The sequence below is a fragment of the Xenopus tropicalis genome, chromosome 4 (assembly GCF_000004195.4).
Source record: "Xenopus tropicalis strain Nigerian chromosome 4, UCB_Xtro_10.0, whole genome shotgun sequence".
NCBI lineage: Eukaryota > Metazoa > Chordata > Amphibia > Anura > Pipidae > Xenopus > Xenopus tropicalis.
The window spans coordinates 102665936-102683897 of NC_030680.2; the positions used below are offsets into that span (position 1 = coordinate 102665936).

The 17962-nt window shown below is 36.5% G+C and overlaps 1 protein-coding gene across 2 annotated transcripts in view; it reads right to left on the reverse strand.

Moving 5' to 3' along the window:
- Positions 1-17962, reverse strand: part of dpyd (dihydropyrimidine dehydrogenase) — a 412417-nt gene that overhangs the window by 372228 nt on the left and 22227 nt on the right. For both annotated transcript variants that reach the window (XM_002933799.5, XM_018093615.2), the window contains exon 2: positions 3595-3705. In XM_002933799.5, coding sequence (XP_002933845.2) covers positions 3595-3705 — 111 coding nt within the window. The remainder of the gene's footprint in view (positions 1-3594; positions 3706-17962) is intronic.

Consider the following 17962-nt stretch of genomic DNA (forward strand, 5'->3'; position numbering starts at 1 on the left):
AGCATGTGCAGTCTATGAAAATTTTTACTTTACTATGCATGCACAAGTCCACGTCTACACAAGGGATCCCTGGAAATAGAAGTAAAAATGCATCCCTGGCGGGGATGTTTTCCAAACAATATAATACAACCCTTCAAATGCAGAATAATACCATAAGCAAGTAGCATATGCAAACAGTAAGAATGTTTATGATGATGATGATGGTGATGATCACTGATGTTATCCCATGGAAGGATTTTTTCCTGTGTCTAAAACTAGTTATAGGATAACAATTACAACAATAAGATAAACACATGGGATCTTAGTATAACAGACTTAAAAAAATAAACCAGTTCCCCAATTCTTTGCAAGAGAATAAAAAAGAGGTAATAACAAATATAAGCACCCCATAAACATAATACAACATTATGTAGCAACATCTTTATTATAATACACACAGCCCCATGTTGCTTAAATGGAATGTGCTCTGAGCTTTCCATCACTAGAATAGAAAACCACAGTATGCTTCTTAATGAAACTTCTCTTTAACAGAACAAAAGATCATCAAACAGTAGTAATACCAAGCTGAAATATGTTCAAGAGAACAATTGTGCTTCCACTGCAATATATTTCGTCACAATTCTTTATCCTTATTGCAGTTTTATGGGTGAACATAAATTCACTAAGACCAGAAGTCTTACTTTAAAAGAGGTATATTCTAATATTTTCTTTTATGAATAACATTATCCATTTTCTGTATATAAAGTATAAAAAAGCAATGCTGCAGACTGTTTACTTAATGTATCTGAAGTACTACACTGGTAATACAACAGACATTTGGAATGTTGGATTCAATTACTAGGAATTGATCCTACTGGCCAATAAATTTGATAAACTTCCAGACTTTTCATTGTTCTTGCTTGTGAGATTAGTTACCCCAGGATTTCTATCTAGGTTTAGTAGATTGATTCAGAATGGCATGATAAAATCCCATATCGTTACGGATCAGTCATAACTGATCTTACCAGAATTATTTTAAAAAAAATCCTCCCCTTAGTCTCCATAAAGAAAAGAGTGATCATTAGGCAGGACTATCTGAGCAACAGGCAGCACATATTTATATTTACTCAATATTTTATCAGGAAATGCAAAAAATCTCCACATCCACAGGCCAAGGAGCTCACTGTAAAGTTTTTACTTCCAGGAATACTGTAGATCTGTTCCTCATATTTTTAGACAATATGGGGTAAAGAGGTGCAGAATCAGCAACCTGCTGTTTCAAACATATCCCTACATCCCATTTCCTTATTCTGAGGTTCAGTTTCAGTTTATTTCTTCCACCCCCCACTGTGCATGTGTCAGATCTCCACTGCAAAATCCACTGCTATTTTCCTTTCTGCATTTGAATCCTTGTAGTCACTTACAACTAGTTGTTACTTATAACTCTGCAGTTTTTTATAAGAGATTTAAACTGCCACATCAGTTACATGCAGTCTTGAAGTCTGACGTTCCATATATAACCAGCTTTTTTAAGCTCCAGCAGTGGACACAAAAACCCACCAATAAGGATAAAACTTCCTTTATCTGATCATAAACAAATATCTAACCCTAATATCTGCATTTGACAGCAAACTTTCTGCTTTTTTAAGATTATCGCCTTTATCTACCCTCCCCAGAGTGTTTTGGTTCTGAATACTCACACTGTTGACCTATCAGTTCTACCAAACTCTCTTAGTTACAGTCTCTTCTTCCTCAATCTGCAGAAATAAATCCCATACACTATAAATTTGTCTTCGAATGCCTTAATTATGTTCTTTTCCAGACCAAACAACATTACTATAACATGCTAAATCAAGAGATAACCCAAACCATGCCACTTCTTTTCCATATTCAATAAACTTTTACATTCCTCACCAAGAGAATCACGTATCTCTCTACACTATTCAGCACTTGCTACTTCAAATCCAAAGCATTTTTTCCCACAGATTCCCAAGGGTTTTCCTTCTTTACAAGGCTCTTCCTGCTTTGATTTTTTTTTATTCTATTACTGAATCTTAAGTGTCTCAGCTTTTCCTCTTTACTGACAACTCTGATCCAAGGCCAAGCGTCTAATATTATCCACTAAACTGTATTAGATGCCGAATAGTTCTTTTTCAAAAACAAATGTTATATATATATATAAATAATGTTTTAATCTATTCGGAGCATAAGCATAAATTCATTGTTTGCAGCCAGAAAAGCAATAAGTGAAATAATTTGTAGATTGTAAGCTCTTTTGGGCAGGGCCCTCTTCACCTCTTGTATTGGTTCTTGATTGCTTTATATGTTACTCTGTATGTCCAATGTATGAAACCCACTTATTGTACAGCGCTGCGGAATATGTTGGCGCTTTATAAATAAATGTTAATGTAATGTAATATAACTACATTTATAATTATTATACCATACTTAGTCTGTTAAACCTTGTGCAAAATTATTTTTGATAGGCAAAATATATTGAGACAGCATTATTTAAAGTCACAAATGACAAAGGCCAAAAGACTTGACTATATTATGATTTTCCGAGATTTATAATTTGACTGCTGTTTTTTCTTAATTTTCTTTGTATAATCCATTAGGTTTTATCCTGCTTCTCTTCTTAACTCTTAAAGGAACCCTTCTAAGAAATACACTGCATTTATATGCATTACTTTGCCCTATACATCCAGTAAAATTCTACAGACTTTACTCTCAGTCTCTTTTATTGGAGTGTGGGAAGGTTTAGCTGCACATCAAGCTACACACTACCTCAGGGTAACAAAAAGTGAGGACAGAACAATGCCCATTGTCTTCAATGTGCCAAATTTTCACTACTTTGTGAATTTTTAAGCGGGACAGATTCACCCATTCCCTTGACTCTGACAGAACCTACCCAAAACTAAATATGGTCTCTTTGACTGAACTTAACCCTACTCTTCTATTTACGAATACTAAGGGCATGATGGTTAAACCTGTTTATTTGGTACCCTGCCAGAGATAGTTTTTGACTGTCTCTTTTCCTTCTGTAAGCATATCAACTCCACAACTAAAACATTTTACATTTAGTAAAACCCATCTTTATTTCCCCTAAGGACCTACTAATTAACAATCATCAATCAACTGTAATCATCAATTTCTTCAACTTATCCTGCCTATCCTACTACAAGCTGTTGCTAAATGGCCAGCGTAAGGAGTAGAGTGCAGTGTCAGCTGATGCAAGCCAGCATTCTTCTCTTTACCTGTATGTAAATGAGTCCTCAAGAATAAATGCTTAACCACTGTATATGGCATCTCTTACTGTAATAGGCATGGTCCTTCTTTTTCCTATGTCTCTTAAATGCATACTTTTATTACTTTTGCATTGCTATATAAATTTGTTGCTAATAATAAAAAAAAAAAATAAGGAGAACACCTTTGTCATTAAATTAGCCCCAGAGTATACAGTATATAAAAGAATATACAAGAATACACACCTATTTGGCACATGCCTAGAATTTAAACAGCATGCATCACAGATATGAGCATTATCTGCATTATTATTTAATTTAGCATCACTTCCTGATGGTAATTATACAAAAATAAATAAATAATACTCACTGAGCAACTTCTGTCAGGGTTCCGCTTCCAATGTTTTTTAGCCTGCTTCTTTGCTGCTGTTGAATATAAGGAGGCATGAGTTGGTGTTCTTGGATTCAGTGTCAAAATATTCTGAAAGCAAAAGATGATAAAGGTTAACAAACAATATATAATCATGCTGTATATTCTGATAAACCTAGTTTACCTGCAATACTTTGTCAAGATACAAAACACAATCATTTCATGCATTTTCTGTATAAAGGTGGGGCAGCTTATAATGGAGAACTGTTCACAATATTTACAGCTAAAATTATTTCAATACAGTAGACAGCATTAAAACAAAATATAGTTTAGGTTTGTAAGAGCATTTGGTTGGCACACTCACAGGCCATGATATACAGTAATATAAGTATAAGTCTAAAGCAAGTGGGCTTGCTCAGTAATATTGAAATAGTTTCACAACTTGCACAATAGTTGATCTGAAAAACCGATTGCGATGAAAGTGATAAAATGTCTTCAGGATTACATGGAGCCCAGTTGCTTTCGACGGATCAATAGTAAATTCAGCATAAGATGTTTAGTGAATGCTCAGTTAATTAAAATGTCATCAAAATGGAATATGAAGAAGAAAAAAAGGCAAGAAAAAAAATATATACACTTTATACACATTCGTAATGAAGATCAAGTTAAGAGTTAAGCTATTTACAGCTATTTAAGTTATTTAACGATTGAGTAACCCTTTTTACATTGCCATTTATTACCCCCAAGGTTTTTGGGGGAATGGTCAAATAGTATTTATGTAATTAGGCACGCCAAAGTTGTGTTCCACAATCCCATAAATGAAACTCTATTTTTACGGCTCACAAAATTTTAATTCTATATCAATATGGGTTTTTTTTATTAATATTTAAATATCATATATTTTCCTTTTAGAAATAAACAAGCCTGATAAACAACCAGACAGCTTCTATGAATATTTTTTATTTTACGTTTACTCAGACCAATTATTCGTTTCTTAAAGTGCCACTAGCCATTATTTTTTAAGCAGTATTGTGCTTAGTTGAGGTGGATACCTATGCTGACAGAGATCACTAAAATTCAAGGGGGTTTTCTTTGGTATGACCCTGCTTAAATCATGCCACAATGTCGTCTTTTGGCATTGTGTTTTGTGGGCTCAAAGCAGGTGCTTATTTTTGAATTCCTGCCTTGGAGGCAAGTTTTGGTTGCATAAAAAGAGCCTCCTGTAGGCTGCCAGTCCATATAGGGGCTACCAAATAACCAACTACAGTCCTTATTTCCTACCCCAGGAACTTTTTCATGCTTGTGCTCCTCCCCAACTCTTTTTACATTTGAATGTGGCTCATACGTAATAAAAAAAACATGTTTGGGGATCCCTGATGTAGATAGAATGCAGTTAGGGAAAAACTTCTTAGAAGAAGCTAAAACTACAGGCTAGGCCAATTATCCATTCATAGAATCTTTGAAGAATTAAAGGAAATTGAAATAGATCAATTTTTCCAGTAGAAAAATAAAGGTATATATGTATAAATAAAGATATGTTGGCCATACAGTAAGTTGGAAAATACAGAAAAAAAGCAGGATTCAAAGTTGTTCTACCCTTTGGTGTAGCACTTTTACTCAAGTAATCTCATTAGCTTCTCTAAGATAAAAAATTAATGGAGAAATTTAGGTTCCATTGCATTTTATGGCATTGTTTACAAGACCAGCTGCAGCTGAAACTATCACTGGCAGCTTTCTCCAGATGCAGTTTATTGTCTGAGATTTTCAATCACTATTTATCTCTGTGGAATCTGCACAGAGTAGCTAAGGAGTAATGTAGCAAATGGCAATTTGCCCACTTTGTGTCTCTACGACTGTTCTTAGGAAAAGCCTCGCCAGCAATGAGCTGAAAATGATTGCAGATTGCTTCCCATAATAATAAATGGGCATTACCCAGAGTTATAGCACACAGACACCGATATAAAATAAAGATAAAAAAAATCCTGCCCATGTTTTCTGTTAATCTCAACCAAGTGCCCTACTTAAATGTGATTACCATTAATTATAACTGGAAGTTATCAACTACAGTGCTCAGAAATGTATGTCTGACTTTTTCCAGAGACAAAACAAATACAAATGGCCAAGATTGATTCCACAGGAGATTTTTTTCTGATGTGATTTTAAAGTTATATCATGTTAACTTCCTATTTAGTAATAACTTTTGGTTATAGGAATCTGTCATATTAAATCTACAGAAGAGATTTTCCTATTATTCCTTAATGTTTTCTGATTTAGGAACTTACATTTAGCTTTCCTGCCAAGGCACAACATTTAAGAGTTTAGAAAATGGGAAGTGAAAAATTAAATGCATGAAAAATGGATTTCCAATTGTAGACAACATTATCTTTTTACCTCTGAAAAAAGTCCTGTCTCTCTCTAAATTCAGTTCTTAATTGACAGTGGCATCTGAAACCTGAGTTCTAATTGCAACAGCAAATAGTCATAATAATCATTTTCATGTTTGGTTTATTATAAAAGCAAACCGGATCTAAAAGGGGGAAAACATAAATTACATTCTTTAATATGGGAGACCAAAACATAACATTGAGTCATTTTGGATAATGCTCATATAACTCAACAGCTATTTAAAATAGCTAATGTTTATTACTGAAGAACTGGTTGTAATACAGTGTACTGGTCACATCTAACAGCTTTAACCCCTAATCATTAGGCATATCCCAAGCATAGCTAGAAGTCCTTACTTTTCTCTACACCAGTGATCCCCAACCAGTGGCTCGGGGGCAACATGTTGCTCCCCAACACCTTGGATGTTGCTTCCAGTGGCCTCAAAGTAGGTGCTTATTTTTGACTTGAAAGCAAGTTTTGGTAACATAAAACCATGTGTACTGCCAAACAGAGCCTCCTTTAGGCTGCCAGTCAACATTGGGCTATCAAACAGCCAATCATAGCCTTATTGGGCACCCCCTAGGAACTTTTTTCATTCTTGCGTTGCTCCCCAAGTTTTTTTTATATTTAAATGTTGCTCACAGGTATAAAAAGGTTGGGGACCCCTGCTCTACACTGTACAATATGCCCCTAAGGATGTCAACCACCCTTTCAATTTATCAATATGTAAATGGTTGTATGTGATACTTTTAATACCAAATTTATATTATATTTTCCTGTTATGTTGAAATATTTATTTGTGCCCAACTGAGCCACTTAGAGCCCATGATCTGGGTACTGTCTCAACCTCTGTAAATCAAGAGAAAACTACAATCGCACCATCCCCTTGAGTGGAAATATTCTAACACTCGGCAAACTACATGACAGCAAAATGCTGTTACCAGCCAAGTAAAATACAAAACAACCTTATAGTAAGTAGCCAGATTGTACACATGACATAGCCAGAAAGTTTATGGAGGTATAATGCAGGTTTTAACAAACATCTCCATTTTTAAGACAAGCATTTGAGATGTGCTCTCTTGCCTACATTTAGAAGTAAAAGGTTTTGCCATGCAGAACTGGACCAACGCAGTTGGGCACCTAAGGCAAGCCCCGGCCTCACAATGAACTATCAACACTCATGAACTACTCTCTTGCTTTACCAGTTTACCCCCACCCCGCAACTAATCTCTCACAGCAGCTTGCATACTCCCAGCCCAGCTCAGCAACAACTTTCTTCCAGCTTGACAACTCCTTTTTCCTGCAACTCTCACTGCTGAACTGATGAGCACAGGGCCCGAGTCCTGTTGTCATGTGTCTTTACTAGTTATAAACAGCCAAATAAAGGAGTAAAATTTTGACAGCGAATCAACACCAAAAAGCCTTCTTTTTGGAATATATCAGGTTGCATGCATTTGGTAATGAGTTTATCACTTTGTTGTGAAGATCAAGCCATGTTCTTTGCCTGGTTATGCCAATGACCCAATAAACATACTAGTAAAGTTAATTGGCCAGCCAAGTTTTTTTCATTTTATTTAATAATTCCTGGGCAGTCATCCAAAATACTTATTTTGGAACCCCACTTATGGACATTATATGAAAAACTGCTTTTCCCGATGGCAAAAGTATCAGATTTAAAAAGATTCAAGATCAGCTCATTTACTATTGAGTCAAATATATTTGCTTTACAATACTTCACAAACTTGCCATGGCTGCAACCTTTTAACATCTGGTGAAAATGTGCGAGATGCTTAGATAGCTAATAATGCATACTCTATAGTGGAATATACCTGAAGTAATTATGGATTTGACGAGTTGCAAGAATCATTGGCAAGATGATAGAAAGCAACCTTTATCATATGATCAAAAAGTAAGCCTTGTAAGTCATAGACAGTTGCCTGAAAGGACCACAGGATCATTTCTTCCAGCAGTGTGCATAAAGCAATAGATGTGGGGACACATCGCTCTATACAAATTTAAGGCATGCTTGAGCATTTGCAGTTGAAGCAGATTTCATGATAGCCCCCAACTATGCATGCTCAAGCAGGGTCCATGCCAGCGGCGAGACCTGAAGCATCTATGATTGACCAGAAGATGGCGCTCAGGTACGCAGCTGCACTGCTCTGCATTTTTAGGTTGGGATTTGCGACAGGGGCAGTTTTTAAAGTTACACAGTATGCGATAAGGGAGAGGTGAGGGGGTCAAGGCAGGCCAGTTAAGGGGGCTTTTATAACTGGGGGGAGGGTGTAGTTCTCCTTTAAGCTTTGGTCCTCAGATGTTGCTGCACTACAATTCCCAGGCTCCTTCAACATTAGCAAGGTAACATAATGCTGGGTGTTTTACCTCTGAATAGTGCTAAGAAAAACGGACCTTTTTTTCTTTGCAATAAAATTTGCAAAATTTCAGTAAACCAATGGGCACTTTTTCTTTATTTAATTATGCTGCTTGAGTGTGCTTCTCTCATATCTATATCTGTGTATCTGTAACTCATACACAAATAGCAAGGTCAGACAAAGGAGAATCAAGTGTTAAGCAGAAACCTAGTTAAAGCTAAAAATAAGGTTGACACACGTCAGCTCAACTGTTTGTTTTGTCATTATCGGCATGGATGAGAGCGGAGACTGGAGAGAGTGCAGTGCATCTGCTGTTTGGTTCATAAATTGGCCAGATTAAAAAGATAAAATATTGTGACTCCTTGCCAACTCTCAATTTACTTTAAAAAAAAAAAAAAAAGGAGGGGTGGTGTTTAGACTTTTTTGTTATCTTTTAGGGTCAAATATGAAATGGCTACATCACATTTTACATTTCCTATGTGTTTGTATCAAAGACATAGTCGCGTCAATGTATATTATTTGTATATTTTTGCCCATCCCCATCCAAACCTTCTGTGATTAGTTGAGGTTTTGCAGTTATAATTAGCTGTGAGAGAATCTGTCCTGCTTTGCTGAAAGATTTGTGAAACTGCTGAAATATTCACGAAATTCAATGTATGTTTATTCTCACCAAATACACTGAATTCAATAGGCATTTTTTTCTTTTGGACAATTTTTGTGGCAGTTTTGTGAAAAAATTGGTTATGAAAACATGCAGAATTTCACCATTAATCCATGCCTGGCATCATCACTATACTCTTGCATAAATGCTCTTTCAGCTTGTAGAGCTTGTAGAGCTTGTAGAGAGAAAACAGGCCTTTATTTAATTTTATTTTTTTATTATGAAAATGTAAAAGACCTCCATGTATTCGTTATTTAGTTGAGAATGATTTTCCTTCAAACCTAAAATATCAATCTTGTGTACCTATATGCAATATATGCTTTGACTTGCTCACTCCAGTGCCATTACTGTATATGTTGTAGGAAATGGTATTAAGAGGAAAGAGAAGCTACACAAAATGACACTATGGGGCAGATTTGTATTTTTTTCCTGCAATCCAAGTTTTTTTGTGTTACAAATCATGAAATTGAATAATGATTAAAAAAAACAATTTATGACTCGAATGTAAAACTTGGGCATCTAAATGCTTGCAAGGTCATGCAGAAGTCAATGGGAGCTGTCCTCGTTAAATTGTAACTATTTAGTCATTTCAAGCTTTTTGTGTTTTTCAATTTTTTCTGAGCTTTGAGACCTAAATTATGTGAAAATTACAAATTTGAAGGTTTTTAAATTTTTTTTTGCACATTTTTTTAATCGAAATTTTGATAAATAAGCCTCCCAGTGATCAGCGTCTGTATTCATTTTTACTACGTAAGGGGTAATTTATTAACGGAACAGTAACACCAAAAAATTAAAATTTATTAAAGAAATTAAACTATAATGTACTGTTGCCCTGCACTGGTAAAAGTGTGTGTTTGCTTCAGAAACATTACTAGAGTTTATATAAATACTCTGTTGTGTAGCCATGGGGGTAGCCATTCAAAAGGATAAAAGCACAGGTTATATAGCAGCTAAAACCCTGTAGAATACAATGGTGTTTTCTGTTATCTGCTATGTAACCTGTGCCTTTTCTCATTTTTTCCAGCTTGATTGGCTGCCCCCATGGCTACACATCAGGGTATTTATATAAACTAAAGTCTGAACCAAACACACCAGTTTTACCAGTGCAGGGCAACAGTATATTACATTTTAATTACTTTAAAACACTTTCATTTTTTGGTGTTACTGTTCCTTTAAATCCCCTGCTGAAGGGCTAGATTTTTTTTTTTTCAAAAAATCGTGTTTTTTTCTAATTTTTAGAACGTTTCTTATTGACCACGATAATATTGTTAAAATTGTATGACTTTTCCGTGGTTTTCCTTAACTTCCACAAAAAAGTAGTATATTTTGCAAAGACTACGACCATTTCGGAATTCATTCAAGCTTTGGTATTGTGACTATCTTTTGGCCAGGTTGGATCTGTAGAGTGCCATTGAGTCCTATGGAAGGCTTTCTAAATCATGTACTGAAGTTTTAAAGCCAGAAAGGTTTTCGCAAGAAAATAATTTTCGCACATCAGAAATTATTGTGGTTACTTTTTTTTTTCCAATTGTGCTTTTAATTGGCGAAAATTCATGGTTTAACGAATGGTCCCCTTAGTGTTCAGTTACTAAGCACTTGCAAAAGGGACGTTCAGTGCAACCTCCATATATCTAAAATAACACAAGGTGCTAAGCTGCAGGCACAACACTCTACTTAGCGGCTGTCACAGGAGTGTCCATTCTAAAGTATAAATACCTGGGTGCTAGGCACTAGGCTAGTCACCTGTCCAGCAGTACATAAATAATCCCCGTAATACATTTTTCTGCCCTGTACTCAATATGCAAATAATCATAATTTGCAGTACTTTACATTTTTTTCAACTTTTTAAATCACTCCTAATTTGTTTAAAGATGATTGTTTTTTTGTTTTTTTTACTGCTTGCAATATCATGTCAAAACACTATTGCAAAAGAATACCAAAGCTAAGCTAAAAAAAAACAAACATACCTACCAGCTGTAATGGCGCATTGACCTCAGGAGCGGAGCACTCAGGGCCACTATCTCTGCAAGGACTGCCTCTCAAGAACAGCCTGTCTCTACTACTGAGGTTGGTGGCACATTGGGTCATTTGAGTTACATAATTTATATCTATTATGTGACTCAGGAGACTTTAATGGAATGAAAACATCCTAATAAATAATCTATTTCTCAGCAGTGTTTAACAAATTGATGTTATGTGAAGATGCCTTCCTTAATCTGCATCACTGCCTTTACCTTAATGAGAACTGGCTTTATAGTAGTTCAAAAAAAACAAAAACAGATATTTTATATTTGCCTAGTGACACTTAGTAGCGTTACACAGCCGTTCTTTTAGTTCTGTGCAGAAAGAGCAATCTTTTCCTTATTCTTTTAATAAACACAGGATAATGCCTTGGTCAAAGGATGTAGAAAAATAAAGATAAAACATCTTAACCATATTCAGTGGCCAGGCAGCAGTGTGCCATACGTATGCAATAGCTTTTCTCTCCTTACTGTATACTGCCATGGAAATCTCAAAGGGTTAAAGTTAACCGCAACGTTACAAGAACTATCAAACTGCAACATTCAACAAAAAGCATAAAACATGAGCCTTTGTTGTCTGTTCTGTGCCACAGGCAATAAAAGGGAAAAAAAGTGGGAAGTCAAACCCCGTGAGTTTTCTTTTCTTAAAGCGTCAAGCATTTCTAGTAGTTTAATGGGCTTCAACAATCACTTGAAAAATGTCTCCATAAAATGGAAATACTGCGCACCAAAATACGATGGGAAAAACAGCAGGTAGGCAATGTGCTGCAATTTTAAACCAACAAAAGGGAAAATGTAAATTCTCATAAGATTTTCTGCACTTGTTTGCCACTTAAGACAACATAAGAGTTTAATCTACCTCTAGTACGTGAACTGAAATCATACATACAAACAACATTAACAAAACAGTTTACAACACATAAAAAGTAATGTTTACATGTTCACCATGTTAGGTCACCCCCAAAAAAGATTTTTGAGTCAAGATCCACATGATGATCTCAAGGCAACTTCATTTTACTTATGCAGTTCGAAATTGGGGTGCCCAGGGGGGATGTGTTAATGGTTATAAAGATTAGCTTTTTAGAAGGCTGATAAACATTAACAAGTACATGTATTATAGAAATGCTAGAATTTGAAGTGCAATGTATTAAAGCAGCTGCATCTGTCTGATGAGAATTTGGTAACCGAGACAGGTTCACAATTCCTCAGGTGTGCCAGAAATCTCACTCACTAAACACATATATGCCTTCAATCTCACAGACCAGAACTGTGACTGCAGGACTCAGGTTTAGAACTGAAGGGCAGCACAATATACAATACAATATGGTTGAAAAGTGTCATTTAGTATTTGATTCTAAACATATCCTACCATTGCCTTGTAAATTCTATCACGTATGCACCCAAAATAAGTCTAAGTCTAATGGATAGAAGTAGGATCACCTAACTGACTGACATGCAGACTAGCCAATGCAGCAGGTGAAATGAGGTTTAGGCTGTATATGAGGATATGAGGAAGGTGATGTGGGAGAAATATTCATTTCTCTAGTCATCAAAATTCTCAGTAACTGGCCAAACTAAATTCTAACCCTATGAAGCAGATTTATCAACAATCTGCTTGGCATTTTTTCTCAATTTGATAAAGACATGAATCTAAACATTAGTGTTTGCTGAAACCTTGAAGAGCCAGGATTTATTAAAGAAAAAAGAAAGCTAAAAAGTTGCCAGAAAGCACTCAGCAAGTAAAATCTCTTTCTATAAAAGTCAAGGTTTCAGTCTCATTGAAAATGAACAGAACAATGTGATTCTCAGGCAAAGGAAGATCCTTGTTTACTGGGAAGAATCTTGAGTATAAGTAGAGCTTGGGGTGTTTTGTGTGACAAGGGAAATAGTAGCTGGAGGCATCTTTTAATTGTGTCTGTTTGACCACAAATATTGATGAGCAAATCCACGTTTCACAAATTGTTCACTGTTTTGCAAATCTTTTCAAAGTTTTGCAAAATTTTTGTGCGTGTCAATTTTTTCTTTTGCTTATCACTAGTCTCAAAACAATGTACAACTGAACTTGTAGAACAGGCTTTTTGGAGAAGACCGAGCAGTATCAGAATATGAAACATAAATATATAGTATATAAAGTCAGCATTCATTTGTATTTTATTCTAGCAAGGCGCTGTTGTTCTACAGCACCATGAGAGACAGTCAGATGAATGTGCCAGGCCTGAAATTTAGATTGTCTTTGGTAAGTATGTGAGAGGTGCTAAATAATAGCCTTATAATGTTTACCTGCTTTATTTCAGCAGAAATGGGATGGAATGAATAAGAAACAGCAAAAGGGGACCTATGGGAGGTGGTAATATAATGTTTTTTATACAGGCAGAGAATTGCAGGGAGAAAGAAAAGGAATATTATCTGACTTGCCACCTCTATTGTAGAGGTGTGTCCTCAGGGTAAGGGTTTTCGAGATTTTGGAAATAAAAAAAAATTGTCAGTTGAAGTTAGTAGACCAATTGCAATCTTTGCACCTTATGTTTTATATTTGCTTTGGAACAGAATAAATGTTTAGAATTTGTCTTGTTTGTGGTGCAAATACTGTACAGTAAGAGATTATATAAACTGGCTCCTGTGTTCTACTGATTTTATGTAAAATTACAGGAGGTCAGTTTGTGAGTAGGAAGAAGTTGGCAAAATGACCAGACAAATCATCTTTTCACGTGGTTCCTTTGGCAGTGAAAAACAAGCTTGAAAACCTATTAAAAAACAGAGTAGAGGGCTACGAGTAGGTAGGTAAGTTTGGATAAATCTGTACCAGCAAGAATTAGATAGGTTACATAGGGGAAAAATAAGAGATCATTTTTTATTAAAAGGACAGAGTGCAAAAAGTGCAAATCTCCATATTTTTACCCATATTTCAGAATTTCACATATTTTCAGTGTAATTGCATCATTGCTTTAAATGAAACCTGCTGCAATTGTTCCTGATGTGTCAAAATACATGCAATTGCACTAGTGTTTTAATGGGGTACAAGTAGCATCTAGTATTCTAAGAGTGGGGGTTGCATTATTTTCATGCTGAGGAATGCATTCAAACAACTTTTGCATCCGATTCAGGATGAAAACCCTGGCAACTATGTGGAAGTGCAGAAGCCGAAATTGACAGCGATCAGTGTGCACTTTCTATTGCCTCCATTACATTACATATAATTATACAAGCTGCCAAATATATACGCTAGTTAGAACATCCTGATATATTCAGTTTTCAGATAATGTATATGAAGATTCATATACATAGCACAATTTTCCATTTTTCCTTGGTGCCTATTTTTAAAAGGGATTTCAATGAATTTTTATATTCAACGTGCATCCATAAAGTGAAATATATTCATCAAGCAGACCTTTAAAATAATGGATTCAATCAAGACATCATGTTGCTAATACATTATTGTAACCTACATGCACTCATTATGCTCACAGTTGATGAGCCGTCCCTTTTCCTGGTCTTATACTGCTCATAACATATGAGAAGTATTTCAGCTATATTCTCTCTGTTGTAATCATCTATCATCTGATCTCTAATTCTCAAAGGTAAGTCTAAAAATCTACATTTTGGTACACCCTCTAAGGTTCTAGCATTATCACAGGGCTCATAATATCAAAAGGCAGAAAATCAGTAATATAGTTCTTTTGACTCCTTTTATTTTTAGTCATTAATTAAATGTCTCAATATTGTGAATCTGGTGGTTTTAAAGGTGTTGTTTGCCTTAAAATTAGCTTTTAGTATCATGTAGAGCTTAATATTCTGAGACAATTTGCAATGGATCACTTCACTTTTTATTTTCTGGGGTTTTTGAATTATTTAGCTCTTTGTTCTGCTTTGGATTTTCAGCAGCTATCTGTTGCTAGGGTCCAAATTACCCTAGCTAGTCTAAGGCTGATTCCACACGAGGCGTAGGGCTGATATTTTCGGCAAGCGGAAAAACGCTTGGCGAAAATTCAGCCCTATGGCTGCTACTTGTGCCTGCACCCGAATGAATGAGATACGCTTGGGTGCAGGCACATGTAGCCGATATACGCATGAAAACGCAAGACTTTGCATTCCCACGCGTTTTCATGCGTATATCGGCTACATGTGCCTGTACCCTGTATTCCATTCATTCGGGTGCAGGCACAAGTACCAAGTGTAGGGCTGAATTTTCACCAAGCGTTTTTCCGCTTGTCGAAAATATCAGCCCTACGCCTCGTGTGGCATCAGCCTTAGGGGACTAAAGAGAAAGATATAAATAAATAATAGCAACAATAATTAAGTGTAACCTCACCAAGTTATAGTTTTATTTGGCTACAAGGGTCAGTAACCCACTTTTGAAAGCTGGAAAGAGACAAATAATTCAAAAACTTTTAACAAATAAAAAAAATGAGGATCAATTGAAAAGCCATTTTATAACATAATAAAAGTTAACTCAAATGTGAACCACCCCGTAAATATCTGGCAACTACATTTTTGGGGTATTTTTGAATTCTGGGTTCTTGGGACCCACTGAAAGTTATGTCATTTATAGGCATTAAACATGTTTGTATCAGTTTTGTAGGCAGATAAGCCAGTAACATCTAACTAGTGATTGATTGCTTACCATGGGTTACTAGCCCACACCAAACTTGTCGTGTATAAAGAAATGGAATCAATAGAAAGAGATGTTAATTGTGTTTATGGCATACAGTATTTGCAGCTAGCGAAATAAATGCAAGCTCCAAATACTTAAAGCCATACATTATTACATATGGAAAAAAGGTGTGCTTTGATGGATCAGTAATGTTTTCTGCGTGCAAGCATCCTATATATCCCCTAGCCTAGCCAATAAAAACTATTCAACTGGAAAGATCACTATTTAAAGAGTACAATAGACTGAACAAATGCATACATATTGTTACAAATATTCTATTTAGTGTCCCTGTATATTCCTAAAAATGACACATTATGCAATATCTGACAAGTGTTAGTGATGAGTAAATCTGCAAAATTTTGCCAAAATGAAAAAGTTCCCTCATCTCCACTGACTGCCCATTTTCTCTACATATTAAAAGTATTAGTTATTATAAATAACAGGAAATGTTTTCCACCTTAGTTCATATCCATAAATAGGTTAATTCTCCAGCAGCAAAACCTTCAACATTATGAGGGGCACAAGCTAAAATAAACTAGCAATTTCCCAATAGTTGTATCTTTGAGGTCACAGGGCTCCTATAAAATGATGAAGTATAAAGATCAAAAGATCATCAAAGAACAAAAAAATTTAGTTACCAGATATTGTACATTAGTATTTGTATTTTTTATTATCTAGGACAGTGCTGTCCAACTGGCGGCCCTCTGTGTGGCCCCCCACCTGTCAGACTGATGGTTTACCCTTGTATAAACTTTAAATGGTATCAGTACTGAGATTAACTGGCCCCCTGCATGGTTCTCACCTCAGATTCAGGCTGTAATCCCTCTGTATTTTTTAAACATGTAATCCCCTGTACTGTTCACACCTTTTAATCTATGCATTGTTTACCCCCTGCAGTGTTCACACTTCAGGCTCAGGCTGTAATCACCCATATTGTTCTCATGTTCACACCTCAGGCCTGTGTGTAGGCAGCATAGGGTAGGCAGAGTATGGCACATAGGCAGCATAGGGCAGGGAGGGTATGGCACACACAGGCAGCATAGGGTAGGCAGAGTATGGCACATAGGCAGCATGGGGCAGGGAGGGTATTGAACACACAGGCAGGGTAGGGCAGAGTATGGCACACACAGGCAGGGTAGGGCAGAGTATGGCACACACAGGCAGCATATGGCAGGTAGAGTATGGCACACTGGCAGGGTAGGGCAGAGTATGGCACACAGAGGCAGCATATGGCAGGCAGAGTATGGCACACACAGGCAGGGTAGGGCAGAGTATGGCACACACAGGCAGCATATGGCAGACACAGGCATCATAGGGCAGGCAGAGTATGGCACACACAGGCAGCATATGGCAGACACAGGCATCATGGGGCAGGCAGAGTATGGCACACACAGGTAGCGTAAGGCAGGCAGAGTGCTACCCTATGCTGCCTGTGGGAGGTGAACCTGGCAGGGGTTTGTTCTGGGAGCTTGTTAGCAGTTGGAAATAGCCAGTAAATGGTCCCTAAGGTGTGTAATTATATACTGGGGGTTGCTGTGCTATCCACAGTGGAGGAGAAGTCATATGGATTTTAGGGTGTGTTTTAATATGACATATTATAATTCTTTCACATATGAATGATGGTTGATATCCCTGCAGTGAGGGCCAAGCATTTGGGTTTTTGCTGCACTACCACCATAAAATGATAAAATGGGTGTGGTTTGAAGTGGGTGTGGTTTAAAAGGGGGGAATGGCTTCCATTAGCGGCCCTCCACCATGTATGCGCGCAAAATTCCGGCCCTCGGCACCGCAGAAGTTGGACAGCACTGATCTAGGAGATCTACCTCCTGAGTAGTTCCAATGGCCTGTGCTGGTATGACACTCAGCCAATGCATTTGTTTAGCTTTAAACAGGACAGATGAGATATTTATATTGCTGTACTTGTGCTATGATTGCATGCATGGATCTTCAGATTTAGCTTCTGCATCCTACTTCTTACTTGGCCTCTGTTACCCTCAGATCAAATGGAGCATTCTCCATCTGCTTTTTTACTGTACATGTCACTAAATTGTGATCAGACACAAATATATTTGCCAACTACTTAAACTATTGATTATTTATCAGTCACGAGTCTACTCCAAACCTTAACTGTCCAGAACCAATCTTGTAGCTCCCAGTCTGATAAATCTTGCAACCAGATTTGCAATACATGAGCTATAACATGCAATAAGTATTGATGTGTAAATCTGTCCCATTTTGCTGGAAAATTCGCAAAACTTTGGAAAAATTCTTTGACTTT